At 35.7% G+C, this 17564-nt stretch overlaps 1 protein-coding gene across 1 annotated transcript; it reads left to right on the top strand.

Moving 5' to 3' along the window:
- The first annotated feature begins 2989 nt into the window (after window positions 1–2989).
- Window positions 2990–6759, top strand: LOC111993333 (probable auxin efflux carrier component 1c). The gene is made up of 6 exons (XM_024025178.2): window positions 2990–4666; window positions 4780–5023; window positions 5149–5234; window positions 5638–5795; window positions 6286–6362; window positions 6456–6759. The coding sequence occupies exons 1-6, from the start codon at window positions 3442–3444 to the stop codon at window positions 6520–6522; spliced, it is 1857 nt and encodes a 618-aa protein (XP_023880946.1). The 5' UTR covers window positions 2990–3441; the 3' UTR covers window positions 6523–6759.
- The last annotated feature ends 10805 nt before the right edge of the window (window positions 6760–17564 follow it).

Here is a 17564-nt window from a genome sequence, read left to right on the forward strand (position 1 = left end):
ATATCTTAATTTCGTTTTTTTTTTTTTTTTATCATCAACTTGGAAAGATTTTCATTAAACCGAACTATCACACAGATTGGGTACATCTTTGAGAACTTGTTCAGCTATATTGGGTGGGGTATCCTCAACCCAAATGATACAATCATACACGGACCTAGCCTCCCTAGCCATTATATGTGCTGCTGCATTCCCCATCCTGCGCACATGAACAGCCCTCCACGCCTTGAAGCAGCGAAGACTCAGCAAAACACCTTCAATTACTTTGGATATGGCCCATGGAACAGCATCCGGGTTCAGCAAAGCAGAAATCACCACCAGCGAATCGCTTTCAATCTCAATCTCCCTCAGCCCCAAGTCCCAAGCCAGCAAAACTCCCTCTTGCACAGCCCGAGCTTCTGACTCCAGAGCTTTCAGAGGCAGTTTGACCAGTTTGCTCAACGCCCCCATCAAAAGACCTTTATTATTTCTAATAACAATCCCAACACCACAGCATCCAATATCTTTAAATACTGCACCATCTGCATTAACTTTGTACCAGCCATTTCTAGGAGGGGACCAATGAGGGACGGAAACATCTGGAGGCCTACTGGGGTTGAGATTTTCCTGCTTGATTTCTTTCAAATAGTCTGCTATTTCCTTTGTAATTCTGGCTGCTGTTTTACACTTATCTCCATGCTTGACTGCATTCCTATGATTCCACAAGCTCCATGCCGTGACAGCAAAGGACTCCCATTCAATGTCAGGCTTTCTCTCCTTGATCTCCCAAACAACTTCAATAAACTCCTGCATCTGAATGGTAAGGGAAGGTAATTTTAGTCTTGATTCACTCCACACCTCTGATGCAAACTTGCAGCCCCACAGCACATGCCCCGAGGACTCGCTTGAGCCACATTGGTCACAACAGTCTTCAATGCTTATTCCTCTAGACTTTAAACGTTGTTTTGTCGGAAGAATATTTTTGCAAGAGCGCCACATAAATTGTTTAATCTTGTTTGGAAATTTTAGATTCCAAATCATTTTCCACAGAGATTGCATCCGTGATCTGTCAGAGGATCCCCCCCCCCCCCATCCACCTTAGTGCTACGCCCTTTCAACCATTTTTGGGCCACCTTATATGCACTTTTAACCGAGAATTTGCCATTTTTGGTCCTTGCCCAGATTAATGAGTCATTCAAGCGCCGAGGGCTAATGGATATCCCAAGAATAGCCTCGGCTTCATAAGGAAGGAAGGAGTGTCTCACTTTATCAACATCCCACGACCCTGTAGAAGCATCCAGCAGGCAGGCCACCTTATCAGAATCTAAATGGACCTTCGGACTGACTAGTTTGAAGGAATCCGGAGTGGGTATCCACCTATCCTTCCAAATGTCGACGTGCTCTCCATTTCCAATAAGCCACCTGGACCCCATCTCCACAATCTCCTTGGCTGCCATAATGCTTCGCCAAATATAGGATGGTCTCCTTCCTAATTGAGCTTCCTTAAAGGTTCTATCCGCGAAATACTTCGCCTTAAGAACCTTATGGGCTAGAGAGTTGGTGTTCTGTTGGATTCTCCACCCTTGTTTTGCTAGAAGGGCAAGATTAAACGCTCTAAGGTCCCTAAAACCCAAACCACCCTCCTCCTTTGGCGTACAAAGCTTCTCCCATGCAACCCACACCAATTTCCTCTCTTTATTTTTCTGCCCCCACCAAAAGTTGCTCATCATAGAGTTTAAGTCTTTGCAAAGCGAGTCCGGAAGCAAAAAGCAACTCATTGTGTACGTAGGGGTAGCTTGGGCCACCGCCTTGATTAGAATTTCCCTCCCCGCACTTGATAGCAATCTACCTTTCCATCTGGCAATCTTCCTCCCCACTTGGTCCTTAATGCGATTAAAAGCCTTTCTTTTGCCTTTTCCTACTAAAGGAGGCAAGCCAAGATACTTTTCATGGTGTTGGATAACATGAGCCCCGAAAATCTGCTTCACTTGGTCTTGGGTTTCTCGCTTGGTATTCTTGCTAAAAAATAAGGAAGTTTTTTCCTTGTTTAGTTGCTGCCCTGATTCGGCTTCATATGCCTCAAGCACTTTAAGCACCCTACTGCCCTCATTCACTGTTGCTCGGCAAAAAACAATGCTATCATCCGCGAAAAATAGGTGAGATATTTGTGGGGCACCTCTGCATACAGCAACTCCCCGGATATATCCTTGCTCTTCTTCTTTCCTTAACATGGCAGAAAGCTCCTCGGCACATAACAAGAATAGATAGGGAGAGATTGGGTCTCCTTGCCTTAACCCCCTCGAAGGAACAATACTACCTTTGGCCTCTCCATTGATTAAGACCGAATAAGTGACAGTGCTAATACACATCAACATAAGAGAGATCCATCTCTCACTGAACCCCAATCTTCGCATAATAACTTCCAAATACTTCCATTCTACCCTATCGTAAGCTTTACTCATATCTAGCTTTAGGGCCAGCAACGGATCTTTACCTTTTCTCCTTCCATTTATGCAGTGCATGGTTTCAAAAGCCACCATTACATTGTCTGAAATCAGCCTTCCCGGAACAAAGGCACTTTGGGACTCGTTAACCACTTCTGCAAGAATTTTTTTCAATCGATTCGCAAGAACTTTGGAGATTATTTTATAACTCACATTGCAAAGACTAATAGGGCGGTACTCAGTGATCTTAATTTCGTTTTCAATGACAAAGAAAGTGAATTATATTTTCAGCACACCAATTAGTCTCCCTTTAGCTTTTTTTTTTTTTTTTCTTATAAGAAAAAAAAAGAAGAAAAAACTCAAAAAGCAATGAATATCTCCTTACTAACCCAAAAGAAGAAAGAAAGAAAGAATAGAACATACACATGCAGCCATAAGTCCGTAACCTATCTACAACAACCCATGAGCAAAAAAGCGAATCCAAGAAGAAAGAGGATACAGCTCTTTGCAAATTACAACCCCTGAAAAAGGCTCCAAACAAGTACAGTCTGAGACATACCCACTTCCAACCAAAATGCCCCTTCTACACTTTATGTAACCGGTAGTCCCATAGAGAATAGAGCCATACACCAACTTACAAAGTCCTATATCAAATACCACAACTCACTCCCCTCCTCTCCCCAATACCCAAATCCAAACACAACTCGAAACAAAAAGGAAAAAAACAAAGCAAAATAAAAAAGCAAAAACTCTGTTGTGTGCGCTTTGGGGAGTGTAAGTGCAAGCTTGTTCGCAACTCTCAAAGCTGAAAAAACTATTGCTGTATTCTGCTTATTACCCACTACCCCAAAAACCAAAACACATGCTCTCCCATTTCCCCAACTCTTTTTATCATCACCACCACCACCACTTCCATCTTCTTGTTCTTCCTAAACTCTCATCCAATCTTTTTCAACTTGGTCTTCTTCCTCAGAGCTCAGAAAGCTTTTCTTGAATTGGGTAATACAACAAGTTAGCAAAGATGATTAGTTTATTAGATTTCTACCACGTTATGACTGCAATGGTACCACTATACGTGGCCATGATCTTAGCCTATGGTTCAGTGAAATGGTGGAAGATCTTCACCCCTGACCAGTGTTCTGGTATCAACCGGTTTGTGGCTCTCTTCGCAGTCCCTCTCCTTTCATTCCACTTCATCTCCTCCAATGATCCATACACAATGAACTTCAGGTTCATTGCTGCTGATACCCTCCAAAAGGTCATAGTTTTAGCTGTTCTTGCCGTTTGGACTAAGGTGAGCAAAAGGGGTTGTTTGGACTGGACAATAACTCTATTCTCACTCTCAACTCTCCCAAACACCTTGGTCATGGGCATTCCTTTGCTTAAGGGAATGTATGGCGACTTTTCTGGGAGTTTGATGGTCCAAATTGTGGTCCTTCAGTGCATTATTTGGTACACCTTGATGCTCTTCTTGTTTGAATACAGAGGTGCCAGAATGCTTATCTCTGAGCAATTCCCAGACACTGCGGGCTCCATTGTCTCAATCCATGTCGACTCTGACATCATGTCATTAGATGGGAGGCAGCCTCTAGAAACTGAAGCTGAAATTAAAGAAGATGGCAAGCTTCATGTGACAGTGAGAAAATCCAATGCTTCAAGATCAGATATTTTCTCTAGGAGGTCGCAAGGATTGTCATCAACAACTCCTAGACCCTCTAACTTAACCAATGCAGAGATATACTCCTTGCAATCTTCAAGGAACCCAACTCCAAGAGGGTCTAGTTTCAATCACACGGACTTTTATTCAATGATGGCTGGTGCTGGAGCTGGTGGGAGGAACTCAAACTTTGGTGCCTCTGATGTTTATGGTCTCTCAGCTTCAAGAGGGCCAACACCAAGGCCTTCCAATTATGAAGAAGATGGTGGAGTCAGTGGCAAGCCCAGGTTTCATTACCATGGTGCAGGGCCTGGAGGGGCTGGCCATTACCCAGCACCAAATCCAGGAATGTTTTCACCAACAGGATCCAAAACTGTTGCTGCTAATGCTAATGCTAATGTCAATGCCAATGTAAATGTAAAAAAGCCTAATGGCCAGCCTCAGCAGAAGCCAGCTGAGGATGGTGGTAGGGACCTTCATATGTTTGTTTGGAGTTCAAGTGCTTCTCCTGTTTCAGATGTCTTTGGAGGACATGAATATGCAAACAACGATCAGAAAGAAGTCAGATTGGCCGTTTCTCCAGGAAAAGGTCAATAAGATTATTGTTATTACTTAATTTTTGTTTCATTTTTAATTTGTGTTGCTTTATTTTTGTTTCCTATAGTCTTCTAATTGCGATTTTATTGGTTTGTGGATTATTAGTGGAAGGTCAAAGAGAGAATCAAGAGTACTTAGAAAGGGACGATTTCAGCTTTGGGAACAGAGGGTTAGATGGAGAGATGAACAACCATGAAGCTGAGAAGGTGGGAGATGGCAAACCAAAAACCATGCCTCCAACTAGTGTCATGACTAGGCTTATACTCATCATGGTTTGGAGAAAGCTAATTCGAAACCCCAACACCTACTCAAGTTTAATAGGCCTCACTTGGTCACTAGTTTCATTCAGGTAAGTCTAAAATCATCCATATTTTAAAATTTCCCTGTGAATAGATGTAGTATTTTTGCTCTATTTTTATTTTTATTTTTATTTTTTTAATATTGATAAAGTTTTCCTTGTGGGATTTCTTGTAGGTGGAACCTTGAAATGCCTGCCATCATAGCAAAGTCCATTGCCATACTGTCAGATGCAGGGCTTGGCATGGCCATGTTTAGTCTTGGTTAGTATAAACACCCTTCTTGTAATACAGATATACAGTGTCGTTCAGACAAAATTCTCTCCATACACTTTCTTTACTATAAATGATTCTGTGTCTATCCCATTTTGATTATTAAAATTATTAAGGGAAAGCAAGCAAAACTAGCAAAAAAGCAAAGAAAAGAAAACAGTGTATGGTTATGATAATGTCTCGGTTTCTTTATGATTCTGACTATATATTTGGTACACTTTTTGCCATGCTTGTGTTGGGGTTTGATATAATGGGTTTGTGGGTACTAGTAGTATTGGGTGGTGGTGATGATGATGAAAGGTCTTTCAAAAGAATGACTGACTGACACAGTAAGGGATGTGATGGTAGTGATGGATATGCATGCCTGATGCTTTGCTTTTGATGTGAATGACAGGTCTGTTCATGGCTTTGCAACCGAGGATCATAGCATGTGGAAATTCCATAGCAACTTTTGCTATGGCTGTGAGATTCCTTACAGGTCCAGCTGTCATGGCAGCAGCTTCCATTGCTGTTGGCCTCAAGGGCGTTCTCTTACACGTTGCCATTGTCCAGGTCACCCCTTTCTTTCTCTCTTTTGCTCTCAAAATTCTCTCTCTCTTCTCTTTTGCCTCCTCCTGACACAACCAATCCTACTTTTCTCTGCATAAAAGCTCCAAAAACTGCACATAAAAGAAACTATACGTTGCTATGAGCTATACGCAGATAAGATTTTTTATTATTTTGCCAATTAAAATTTTATTTTAATATGATATTAAAATAAGATCATTGCCAATTTTCCATCTGGGTTCTTCAGAAAATAGTGTACTACTTTTAGTCTTTTACAGTTAAATAAAAATATATCTTTTCTGGAGGTAGTAAAAGTTGAGCTGGAAAGAGCAATGCCATAAAGCAATTGTGTTCTATAAGAAACTATAATTAGTCTAACACCATGAGTAAGGACTTGTTTGGTGGTGTTATTAATGAACAACAAACATGCATCTGTACCATTATTAACATGTTTTTTTGCCCCTCACGTGCAATGGATTGGCAAACAAAATAACAGGCAGCTCTCCCACAAGGAATTGTCCCCTTTGTCTTTGCCAAGGAGTACAATGTACATCCTGATATTCTCAGCACAGCGTGAGTACATCATTTCCTAACTCAATTGCCATCTTTTTCTCTTCAAATTTTTCTTTTCCTTTTGTGTGTACTGATAAATTTCTTAATTTGCAGTGTTATATTTGGGATGCTAATTGCATTGCCCATAACGCTTGTGTACTACATTTTGTTGGGGATATGAATCTGTGGAAATCATCAAAGAATGCGGCATTTCATGCAAAGCTCAAGCCAGGCCAATAGTGCTTTGAAAAGTCGGACGTTGAAATCAAAAGGCATATGATGAGAAATAGGATCGGAGAATGAATCTTTTCTTTTGAATGGTCTTTGCTAGTAAAATTGTAAAATCATGTTTGTAGTCAATTTATATATAAGAAAAAAAATGTTTCTCTAGTTTATTATAAACCAGAATTTCCTTGAATTCTATTCCTAGAATTTATGCTCTAACAAAAGCAATAGAAACAAAGGAAGAAAAGGTAAAGGAAAAGGAATGGGTAAAAAAGAAAGTGGCTGATGTGATGATGCCCATGCATTATACTCTTTAAGTTCTATTTGAATGCTAGAGGTTTCAATCAAGTTTTCTTTTCTTTTTTGGATTCTATTTGTTACCATCTCATGAGACATGAAAACCTGGACCTGATCATGGTTTTGGGTTCGACTGTTAAAGTAAGTTTAGTCAAATATTCTTCTCAAAAAAAAAAAATGTTTATCATTTCTTTTTTACGACTTCTTACAAATGAAAAAATGGACACCTGATTGAGCGGCATTTCACAATTGAAGGCTTTTATTTTTTGGTGGGTGAATAAATCAAGGCTTCCCTATTGATTTTACCTTTGGTGTCAAATAATAAGAATAAATTCAAGACCTCACCTTTGGTAATATCTATTGCAAGAAATACCTTCGATTTAGAAATTTTAATTAATTTTACTTTGGTTAAAAATAATTTTTCATTTACTTAACTTAGTAATTTTGAGAAATAAAATTTGAGAGAAATATTTATTTTTGTGTTATAAAATTATATAAATGGCATAGTTACTTAGTTAGCAATGTATGGGACTCAATATGTATGGTATAAATACACGTGTGTTTCATTAGGCTTAAGATTGGGGAAAAAATGACATAGAAAATAGAAATAAAAATACCATAAATAAACATACATATGGGTATATTATGCATTTGAAGGAAAGGTTCGGAACATATGATAAAGTATTTAATTTATTATATTTCAATTTAATAGCGTAATTTTATTATCCTATTATGTTTTATAAGATGTTAAAAATATTCAACTAATTAAGGATTTAATAAATTAGAATATAATTTTTTTGTTCAAATTTTAGATGTATTTTTTAGGAAAATATATAACAAGTGAATGAAGGAAATGATGTTTAATATATTCTTTCATGCACTTGGCAAAAAAGAGTATTTACTGTCCCATGTAATTATAATTTCAAATGATTTTATTTTAAATCAAGTATATGGATTATATATTCTCAAATATATATATATGGATTATATATGGCAATAAGATTTAAAATTTCAATTAAATTATTATATGAGAAATTTTTAATACATGGATAATAGGTTTAATTATAGAAAATATGTATTTTTCAAAATATTTTTTGCTTTATTCAATGTACAAGAGTTTTATTTAAAAATACATACAAACGTGTAACATATGGTGTGTATATATATATATATATACATATAATAAATGGTGCGTTTGTTATTTAAGAAAAAAAAAAAAAAAAAAAAAAAAAAAAAAAAAAAAAAAAAAAAAAAATTTTTTTTTTTTTTTAAGAGCTATGTTGCGAATGCTTTGGTTTTAGAAGGTATGAAGATAGTGCAATTAGGGACCCTCCATTACAAGATGGGGTTTGATTTGATGTAGACCTCTTTGGAATATTGGGGGACAATAATCACAATCCAAAGTTTCTTCTCCTTTTTCTCACTCCTTTCTTCGTCCCCTCATTCTTTTAGTTACACATATTACCTTTTCTTGACACCTTTCCTTTTCACTCTTGGTCTATGTTTGGTGCTTTGTATAACATCTTTTTGAACTCTTATGAACTAAAATAAAAGGCTATTAGAGGGTCTATTCATGTTGGCCATTCAATACAGATATCTTCCTAAACTTTACATTTATAATATTTAATTTTTCTTTCTTTATTTTTCAGAGAGCATAAAATTCTCCAATAGTTTGGTTATAGGAAAAGTTTCCAATGAGTGTGCCACTGCCCTCTATAGAAATGGTAAAGGGGCGAATTGGGCATGAGTCCACATTATTCGTCATTTCATTATTGCAACGAATTAGGGTAAAGCTTGTTGGAGCAACATCAACAATTTTTATAATACTATTTTTTATGTGATTATTGCGCTACTATCATATGTACATTCTAACAGAGTTGTTCGAGGACAATTTTTGTTTAAAAAATTTTGTGATGACTTTAACATGATATATTGTAAATGATTGTCTATTATTTTTGCATAAACTTGCTACTTTTTATTCACTACTCACAATCAACCGCATCAAAATTGTGGCATAAAAGTTGTGTCACAAAAGTTGTGTACACATATTTTCTCATACATCTTGATGAATCAGAAAAGGTTTCGTCCAAATGACAATAAATGGACATTAATGCTGATTTATATACATCAGTAACTGACAAAACCTTCAGTAACTGTTGATCATTAAAGATGGTCAACTTAATTGCCTAATACGTTACAAAGGCAATAAAGCTTGATTTATGGCGTAATAAAGGCAGGTTACAAGGTCCAACTCCTATAAAAGGAATTAGAAAAATGAAGGAAAGGTACACACAAATACACCCTTGAAATCCTAAAGAAACTTTGCTTACTTAATTATCACTAGCTAAGGTCACAATACTGACTTCACCATCAAAGGGTTTTAAGAAAACACCTCACTAGTGTTTTCTCCACCAAAATCTCTATTTTGTCTTGCAGGTATTCAAGGAAGATGTTGGCTTTGCTGAACGAATAACATACTGACGATTTTTGGCATTATCAGTTTAGCGCCGTTTGTGTGAAGACATATTTGAAACTAGTGCTCTAACCTGCTGCAAAAGTTTTTCATCCCCAATGGATTGCAACTCTTCAAACCAGATGGAAGAGCAGATACAAAACCATTTTGCGAGTGTAGAAGAGCTGACTAGGCAAAGTAAAGAGCTGAGGCAAAGAAGTGAAAAAGTCTGACCCAGAACAGAAAATAGGGAACAACAAAGTAATAACAAAGAGAACAGCCAGAGAAAAGACCATTTGGATGTAACTGAAAATCCAAGTAGGATGGAAGAAGAACTTCGAAACATGAAGAAGCAGATGGATGAGTTGAACAATGCAGTAAAGGGAAAAGGTCAGAAATATATGGATGGAATGATCAAACAAACTACATCACCATTTACTGTAGCTATGTTGGACCTGCCGTTGCCATAAAAATTTTGATTCCTGCAACTTAATTCTTTTGATGGTTCAAAGGATCTACTCAACCACATTAACCTTCAAAAGTCTAATAAGCCTACAAAAGACCCCAAATGAGATCATGTGCAGAGCCTTTCCAACTACTCTCAAGGGAGTAGCCAAGATATGTTTTAGCAAAATCCCCCCTTCAACAATTGAAAGTTTCGAAGAACTAGGTGAGGCTTTCGTCCGTCACTTCATTGGTGATCAAAGGTATAGACGGCCCACTTCGCATTTATTAAGCGTGAAATAGGAAACAAGTGAATCCTTAAGAACATATCTAACAAGATTCAATAAAGAGGTGCTTCAAGTGGACGAAACAAAAGATCAGGTGTTGCTCATAGCCTTCAAGCAGGACTGAGATCAGAGGACTTCCTATTTTCAATAACAAAGAACCCACTAGCAACCATGACCAACTTGTTGTTCAAAGCACAAAAGTACATGAATGCAGAGGATGTCTTAGCATTTAAAGGGATCACAGAGAGACCTAGGAGAGAAAATGAGAGTGAAAACCATCCAAAACACAGAAATGAGGGAAAATTCATACAAAGCCAGCAAAATGAGCAATAAAAGGCAATTCTCAAACTTCAACCCACTGGTAATGCCTCCTAGCCAAATCCTTGTGAAGGTGAAGATATAAAAATGAAGGTAGTACAGTTCCTGAAAGATAATTAGGATGTGTTTGTCTGGAGTCGCAAAGATATGCCCAGATAGATAAAGGAGTGATTGTGCATCGCTTATCTATAGACCCCATGCAAAAGCCAGTCCAACAAGAACAAAGATTCTTTGCTCCAAAGTGTAATCAAGAAGTTATGGAAGAGGTAGATAAACTTTTGTCTGATGAATTCATTCGAGAGGTTTATTATCCAAAATGGCTAGCAAGTGAGGTCATGGTCAAAAACCCAAATAGGAAATTGAGGATGTGTGTAGATTTTACTGATCTGAATGAAGTCTACCCAAAAGATAGTTTCCCTCTACCACGAATCAACCAAATGGTAGATTCGACCACTAGGCATGAACTTCTCAGCTTCATGATGCATTCTCTGGTTACAACTAGATCATGATGGACGAAAAAGATTAAGAGAAAACAACATTTATTACCAGTCAAGGCCTCTATTGCTACAAGGTAATGCCTTTTGGACTCAAAAACGCAGGTGCCACATATCAAAGATTGGTCAATTGCGTGTTCCACAATCAGATTGGATGAAATGCGAAGGTGTATGTAGATGACAAGTTGGTCAAGAGCCGACAAATAGTAAACCACTTAGCAGATTTAGAAGAGACTTTCAACACCTTTCGAAAGTACAACATGAAGTTGAACCGATCCAAATGTATGTTTGTTGTGCCATATGGAAAATTTCTCGGCTTTATTATGTCACAAAGAAGGATAGAAGCAAACCCAGACAAAGTCAGAGCAATAATTGAAATGTCACCTCTAACAAATGTAAAGGAAGTACAACGTCTGAGTGGACGAATAGCCGCCCTCAACAAGTTCGTGTCCTGATCTACAAATAAGTGCTTCCCATTTTTTAAACTTCTCAAGAAAAATTTGAGTGGACAAATGAATGTACTAAGGCTTTTGAAAGTTTGGAACAATACCTGATGACCCCGCCTCTTTTTAACCCCTTAAAAGTAGTGGAAGATCTTTTCTTGTATTTGGCTATACCACAAAGTGTAGTTAGTTCGGCTTTGATACGAAAGTAAGATGGAGCACAAAAGCCTGTCCACTACACCAGTCAGACCTTCAAAGGAGCAGAGGCACGATACCCCAATATTTAGAAAATGGTCTTCGCTTTGATCATAGCATCACAAAAGCTGCAACCATACTTCCAAGCGCACACGATCATTGTACTGAGTGATCAACCAATGAAGAGAGCCATGAACAAGCCAGACATGGCTAGATGATTGGTTTTGTGGGTAGTAGAATTGGTGGAGTTCAATGTCAAATATTGACCCCGGATAGCAGTAAAAGCCCAAGCATTGGTCAATTTTATAGTAGAATTTACTCCAAGAATGGAAAGCAATAAAGATGAAGATTGGTGGATGGTAAAGGTAGATGGATCATCCAATAAAGATGCAGGAGGAGTAGGAGTGATCCTTGAGACACCAGAAAAGGATATCATCCAATATGCAGTTTGACTCCAGTTCCCAACTACGAATAATGAGGCCGAATATGAAGCCCACTTAACTGGGTTGAAGTTGGCAAAATCCCTGAGGGCACAGAAACTGAACGTCTACAGTGATTCACAATTGGTGACGAGACAAGTGAATGATGAATATAAAGTCGTCTAGGAAAGAATGCAGCATTACTTATGGATGATCCATCAATTGGCTGATCATTTTGAAAAAAATAAATTTTCTGCAGATCTGAAAAGCATAGAACAGCCAAGCTAACCAGTTGGCAAAATTAGCATCATCAAGCAAATTTAATTGGGCAAAAGGAGTTTCTATCAAAATACAAAAAGAACCAAGCACCAACGTAATGGAAGTGTTCCCTATCCAAATCTCAAATCATTGGATGACCCCCATCCTCAATTATCTTCACAGAGAAGAACTTCCGGTGGATCATAACGAAGCAAGGAAGTTGTGATTAAGGGCTTCATGATTTGTCCTGATCAATGAAGTTTTATACAAACGAGGATTCGCATTCCCATACTTGGGGTGCTTAACAAAAGATGAAGCCAATTATGCGCTTCGCGAGATCTACGAAGGGATTTGTGGCGACCACTCAGGGGCACAACCATTCGTCTCAGAAGAATTAAGAACCGAATAATATTGGCCAACTGTGTAGAAGGATGCCTTCGCATTCGTCCAAGCATGTGACAAGTGTCAGTGATTTGCTAACATAATCAAGGCCCCAATAGAAGAACTCACACCCATAACTTCCCCTTGGCCTCTCGCTCAATGGAGAATCTACATAGCTAGACCTCTACCAATTGGGAAGAAACAAATGAAGTTTTTGCTGAAAATCTTCAGCTCAAAATATCTTCAGCTAGACCTCTCCTCTCTCAGCTCAAAATATCTTCCTTAAACTCTCTCTCAAACTCTCTCAATCTCTTAGCTAAAAATCCCAAATCTTTCTCTCTCTCTCTCTCTCTCTCTCTCTCTCTCTCTCTCTCTCTCTCAAGTAGGTGTCTCTTTCTCTCGAAGAAGAGGATGAGTATTCTCGAGGAGCAGGCTTCCTAGTTTAGAAAAGACAGGATGGGGGGGACTCAAAAGATGGAGAAAGAGGAGAGGTCACTCTTTTTTTCCAGTCTCAGGAATTCGCTAAACTAAAGATTCCCGATTCGAGATGAGCTCCGAAGCCTTCATAAAGTAGGGGGCATGGTGTTAAACGAGGTTAGAAGCGGGTTCTTTGCTTCATATTCATTCAGTCATCGCCCACTTCGTATTCTTTATGGCTTTTGGATCCAGGGGCCTAGGCCCCCACCTAAGTCCGTCCCTGTATATATACCCAAAAATATATATACACCTCTATAATACTTAAATAGATATCAATTTATCATTCCTTAAAAATAAATAAATAAACTTCATTCCTTGTATAATTAGTGTGCATTTGGGTTATGATGAAAAGAAGATTATTTTATTATTAAGCTTATTTTTGCTACTATTTATGAGTTCCACTGCACTTTTTGGCACTATTCATAGGCCCTACTGTACTATTTCAACTAACTTTTATTTTTATTTATAGTACTTTCAGCAATAATTTTTTAATTTTATAAAAATAAATAGTATCCAAATATACTCTTACTTTTCCTCTCTCCAGCAAAATTGTACCCAAGGAACTTTACCTCTCAAATTATATTGGTGTCCATCTCTAAACACCATCAACGACCACAATCTTGATAACCATTTGAAGCATCAATCTTTTCATTATCATTTGATGCCTTTAAGTTGTCAAATCACTATATATATATATTTGTTAGGAAATTGGGATATAAAATTACTTTTTTTATTTTTTAATTAAATTTTAATATGATTTTATTGATTTGAAAATTAGAGATTAATCTTATTTTTAAAATATTTCATTTTTAGGATAATTGAGCCTCACAATAATTGTAAATATAATTATATATTTAAATTATTTTAGAAATATAATTTCTAAAATACATACATGGGGTCTTATTTCAATTTTACAATCAAATATATGAATAAGAATAATTATTCCACTACAACATCTTTTATTAGCAATATTCTAGATTCCTATTTCTGACGTAATTACTACTTATTATAATAAACTTTCCCTAAATGACTTCTTTAACAAGGAAAAGATGTTGATCTCATTCTTTTATTAGCAATATTCTAGATTCCTATTTCTAACGTAATTACTACTTATTATAATAAACTTTCCCTAAATGACTTCTTTAACAAGGAAAAGATGTTGATCTCATTCGTTGAAAACCCAAAACTAATCAAATTAAGAATTCAATACAATTTCTAACAACAAGAAAATTAAAATTAATTGAGAAAAACTTTTAAAAATTAAAAATGGGTCATCACAAAGAATGCCATTGAGAGTAAGATATATTTGAAACACGGATATAGGCCACCACAAAGAATATCATTACTTATAGAAAATTACTTGAACCTCAACTATTTAGCATCTTGCATCTTTATTTTCTTTAGTTTTGTTATATTTTTTGCTAAATGATAAAATTATGGTGTAAATGCACTTTTGGTCCCTATATTTTGGGGTCATTTATATTTTAGTTCCTTCATTTCTATTTTACCACTTTTAGTCTTTACAAAGAAAAACGCGTTCCATTTTGGTCCTTANTTCTTTGCTTCATATTCATTCAGTCATCGCCCACTTCGTATTCTTTATGGCTTTTGGATCCAGGGGCCTAGGCCCCCACCTAAGTCCGTCCCTGTATATATACCCAAAAATATATATACACCTCTATAATACTTAAATAGATATCAATTTATCATTCCTTAAAAATAAATAAATAAACTTCATTCCTTGTATAATTAGTGTGCATTTGGGTTATGATGAAAAGAAGATTATTTTACTATTAAGCTTATTTTTGCTACTATTTATGAGTTCCACTGCACTTTTTGGCACTATTCATAGGCCCTACTGTACTATTTCAACTAACTTTTATTTTTATTTATAGTACTTTCAGCAATAATTTTTAATTTTATAAAAATAAATAGTATCCAAATATACTCTTACTTTTCCTCTCTCCAGCAAAATTGTACCCAAGGAACTTTACCTCTCAAATTATATTGGTGTCCATCTCTAAACACCATCAACGACCACAATCTTGATAACCATTTGAAGCATCAATCTTTTCATTATCATTTGATGCCTTTAAGTTGTCAAATCACTATATATATATATTTGTTAGGAAATTGGGATATAAAATTACTTTTTTTATTTTTTAATTAAATTTTAATATGATTTTATTGATTTGAAAATTAGAGATTAATCTTATTTTTAAAAATATTTCATTTTTAGGATAATTGAGCCTCACAATAATTGTAAATATAATTATATATTTAAATTATTTTAGAAATATAATTTCTAAAATACATACATGGGGTCTTATTTCAATTTTACAATCAAATATATGAATAAGAATAATTATTCCACTACAACATCTTTTATTAGCAATATTCTAGATTCCTATTTCTGACGTAATTACTACTTATTATAATAAACTTTCCCTAAATGACTTCTTTAACAAGGAAAAGATGTTGATCTCATTCTTTTATTAGCAATATTCTAGATTCCTATTTCTAACGTAATTACTACTTATTATAATAAACTTTCCCTAAATGACTTCTTTAACAAGGAAAAGATGTTGATCTCATTCGTTGAAAACCCAAAACTAATCAAATTAAGAATTCAATACAATTTCTAACAACAAGAAAATTAAAATTAATTGAGAAAAACTTTTAAAAATTAAAAATGGGTCATCACAAAGAATGCCATTGAGAGTAAGATATATTTGAAACACGGATATAGGCCACCACAAAGAATATCATTACTTATAGAAAATTACTTGAACCTCAACTATTTAGCATCTTGCATCTTTATTTTCTTTAGTTTTGTTATATTTTTTGCTAAATGATAAAATTATGGTGTAAATGCACTTTTGGTCCCTATATTTTGGGGTCATTTATATTTTAGTTCCTTCATTTCTATTTTACCACTTTTAGTCTTTAAAATGAAAAACGCGTTCCATTTTGGTCCTTACAATCACTCATTTAATGAAAATATTTTACGTGACAAACGGAATGCATTGTTAGCACAGTAAATGCTAACATGTCCATTAAAATAATTTTTTTTTATTATTTAATAAATGCCACACCTGCTTAGAATTTAAAAAATTAATTTATCAATTTTAACAAAACTAAAAAAAAAACAGTATTTAAAAAAAAAAAAAAACACACAAATTTAGATCTATATCATACAAACACAGAAAATCATACAAACCTAGAAAATCATACAAACCTAGAAAATCATACAAACCCATCAAGAACAAACAAGAGCACAAACCCAAAAAAATCATACAAACCTAGAAAATCAAACATAGAAAAATCATAAATGAATATTGTACAAAACATAATCAATCCATATATATGCACAAACCAAATCATCTAAAAGAAAAAATAGGTTTAAATCCAAAATTTAATCAATACAATCATTAACAAAATACCCACAAAATTGAACAAACCCAACTCAATCCCTCAACCATACCAACAACAACAAAAACAACTTCCTCCCAAAAAAAAAATACCCCACAAAACCATTAACCCAACACACCTCAAACTCTTTCTCTCAGTAAACTCCCTTGACCGAATCTTAAGCCCTCATCAGAAACCTATATTTTCAACAAGGTGAAAACCCCCACTCAGATCAACAAAAATCATCACCCACAAACCCACCATCGGAGTGCACCGCCACCTATCTCCACCGAAATCTCCACCACTAAACTGACGGATAGAGAGAGATTTGAGACAAAAACCACCTACTAATCCAAGAGCACTCAACAATCTGAGGCAGAGACCCACCGATCTAAGAGAGAGACCTGCTGCTTTGAGAGAGACAGTGATCTAAGATAGCATTCTATTCTGAGTCTTGCTCATCCTCTCCTTCTTTCTAATCAACCTAACTAGCCTAACCCAAATAACAACTATCCAACTTAAAAACTTAACAAAAATAATAAAAACATTCACAATGATGAATGTATTTTAGCAAAAGAAACTATGTTACCACTAAAGAACTAAAAGACTCATGTGTTATTGGAGAAGTTAAAGCTAAATTTTTTGCAATTACAGTAAACTAGTATAAATACTAGTTGACTGTAGCAAGTTATTAAAAATAAAATACAATTTTTTTATTAAGATTGATAGGCCAAAAATGGATTGACCCTTTTAGAAAATTAATTAATTAATTATCCAAGTTAATTAATTAAGTCAATTTAACATGCAATAGCGTGGTAGTACAAATAAATCACCCAATAACTAAATGCAACAGAAAATAAATTTGACATGCGTGATTTGTTTACAAATAGGGAAAACCACCATGGCAAAACCCCACTGGGTGAATTTAAGGTCACCACTCTTTAGAATCCACTATTATCAATACAAGCGATTACAAGTAAAAGGAATTCCAGTACCCAATACCAACTTATAGTTGAACCCTTACTCCAATACCCAATTGGACTTATATTGTAGCGGCAATCTCTCCATTCAATGCACAAATCTCAGTACATGACTAACCAATGATGCACAAATCTCAGTATG

Source organism: Quercus suber, unplaced genomic scaffold (genome assembly GCF_002906115.3).
Source record: "Quercus suber isolate HL8 unplaced genomic scaffold, Cork oak 2.0 scaffold_196, whole genome shotgun sequence".
NCBI classification, from domain to species: domain Eukaryota; kingdom Viridiplantae; phylum Streptophyta; class Magnoliopsida; order Fagales; family Fagaceae; genus Quercus; species Quercus suber.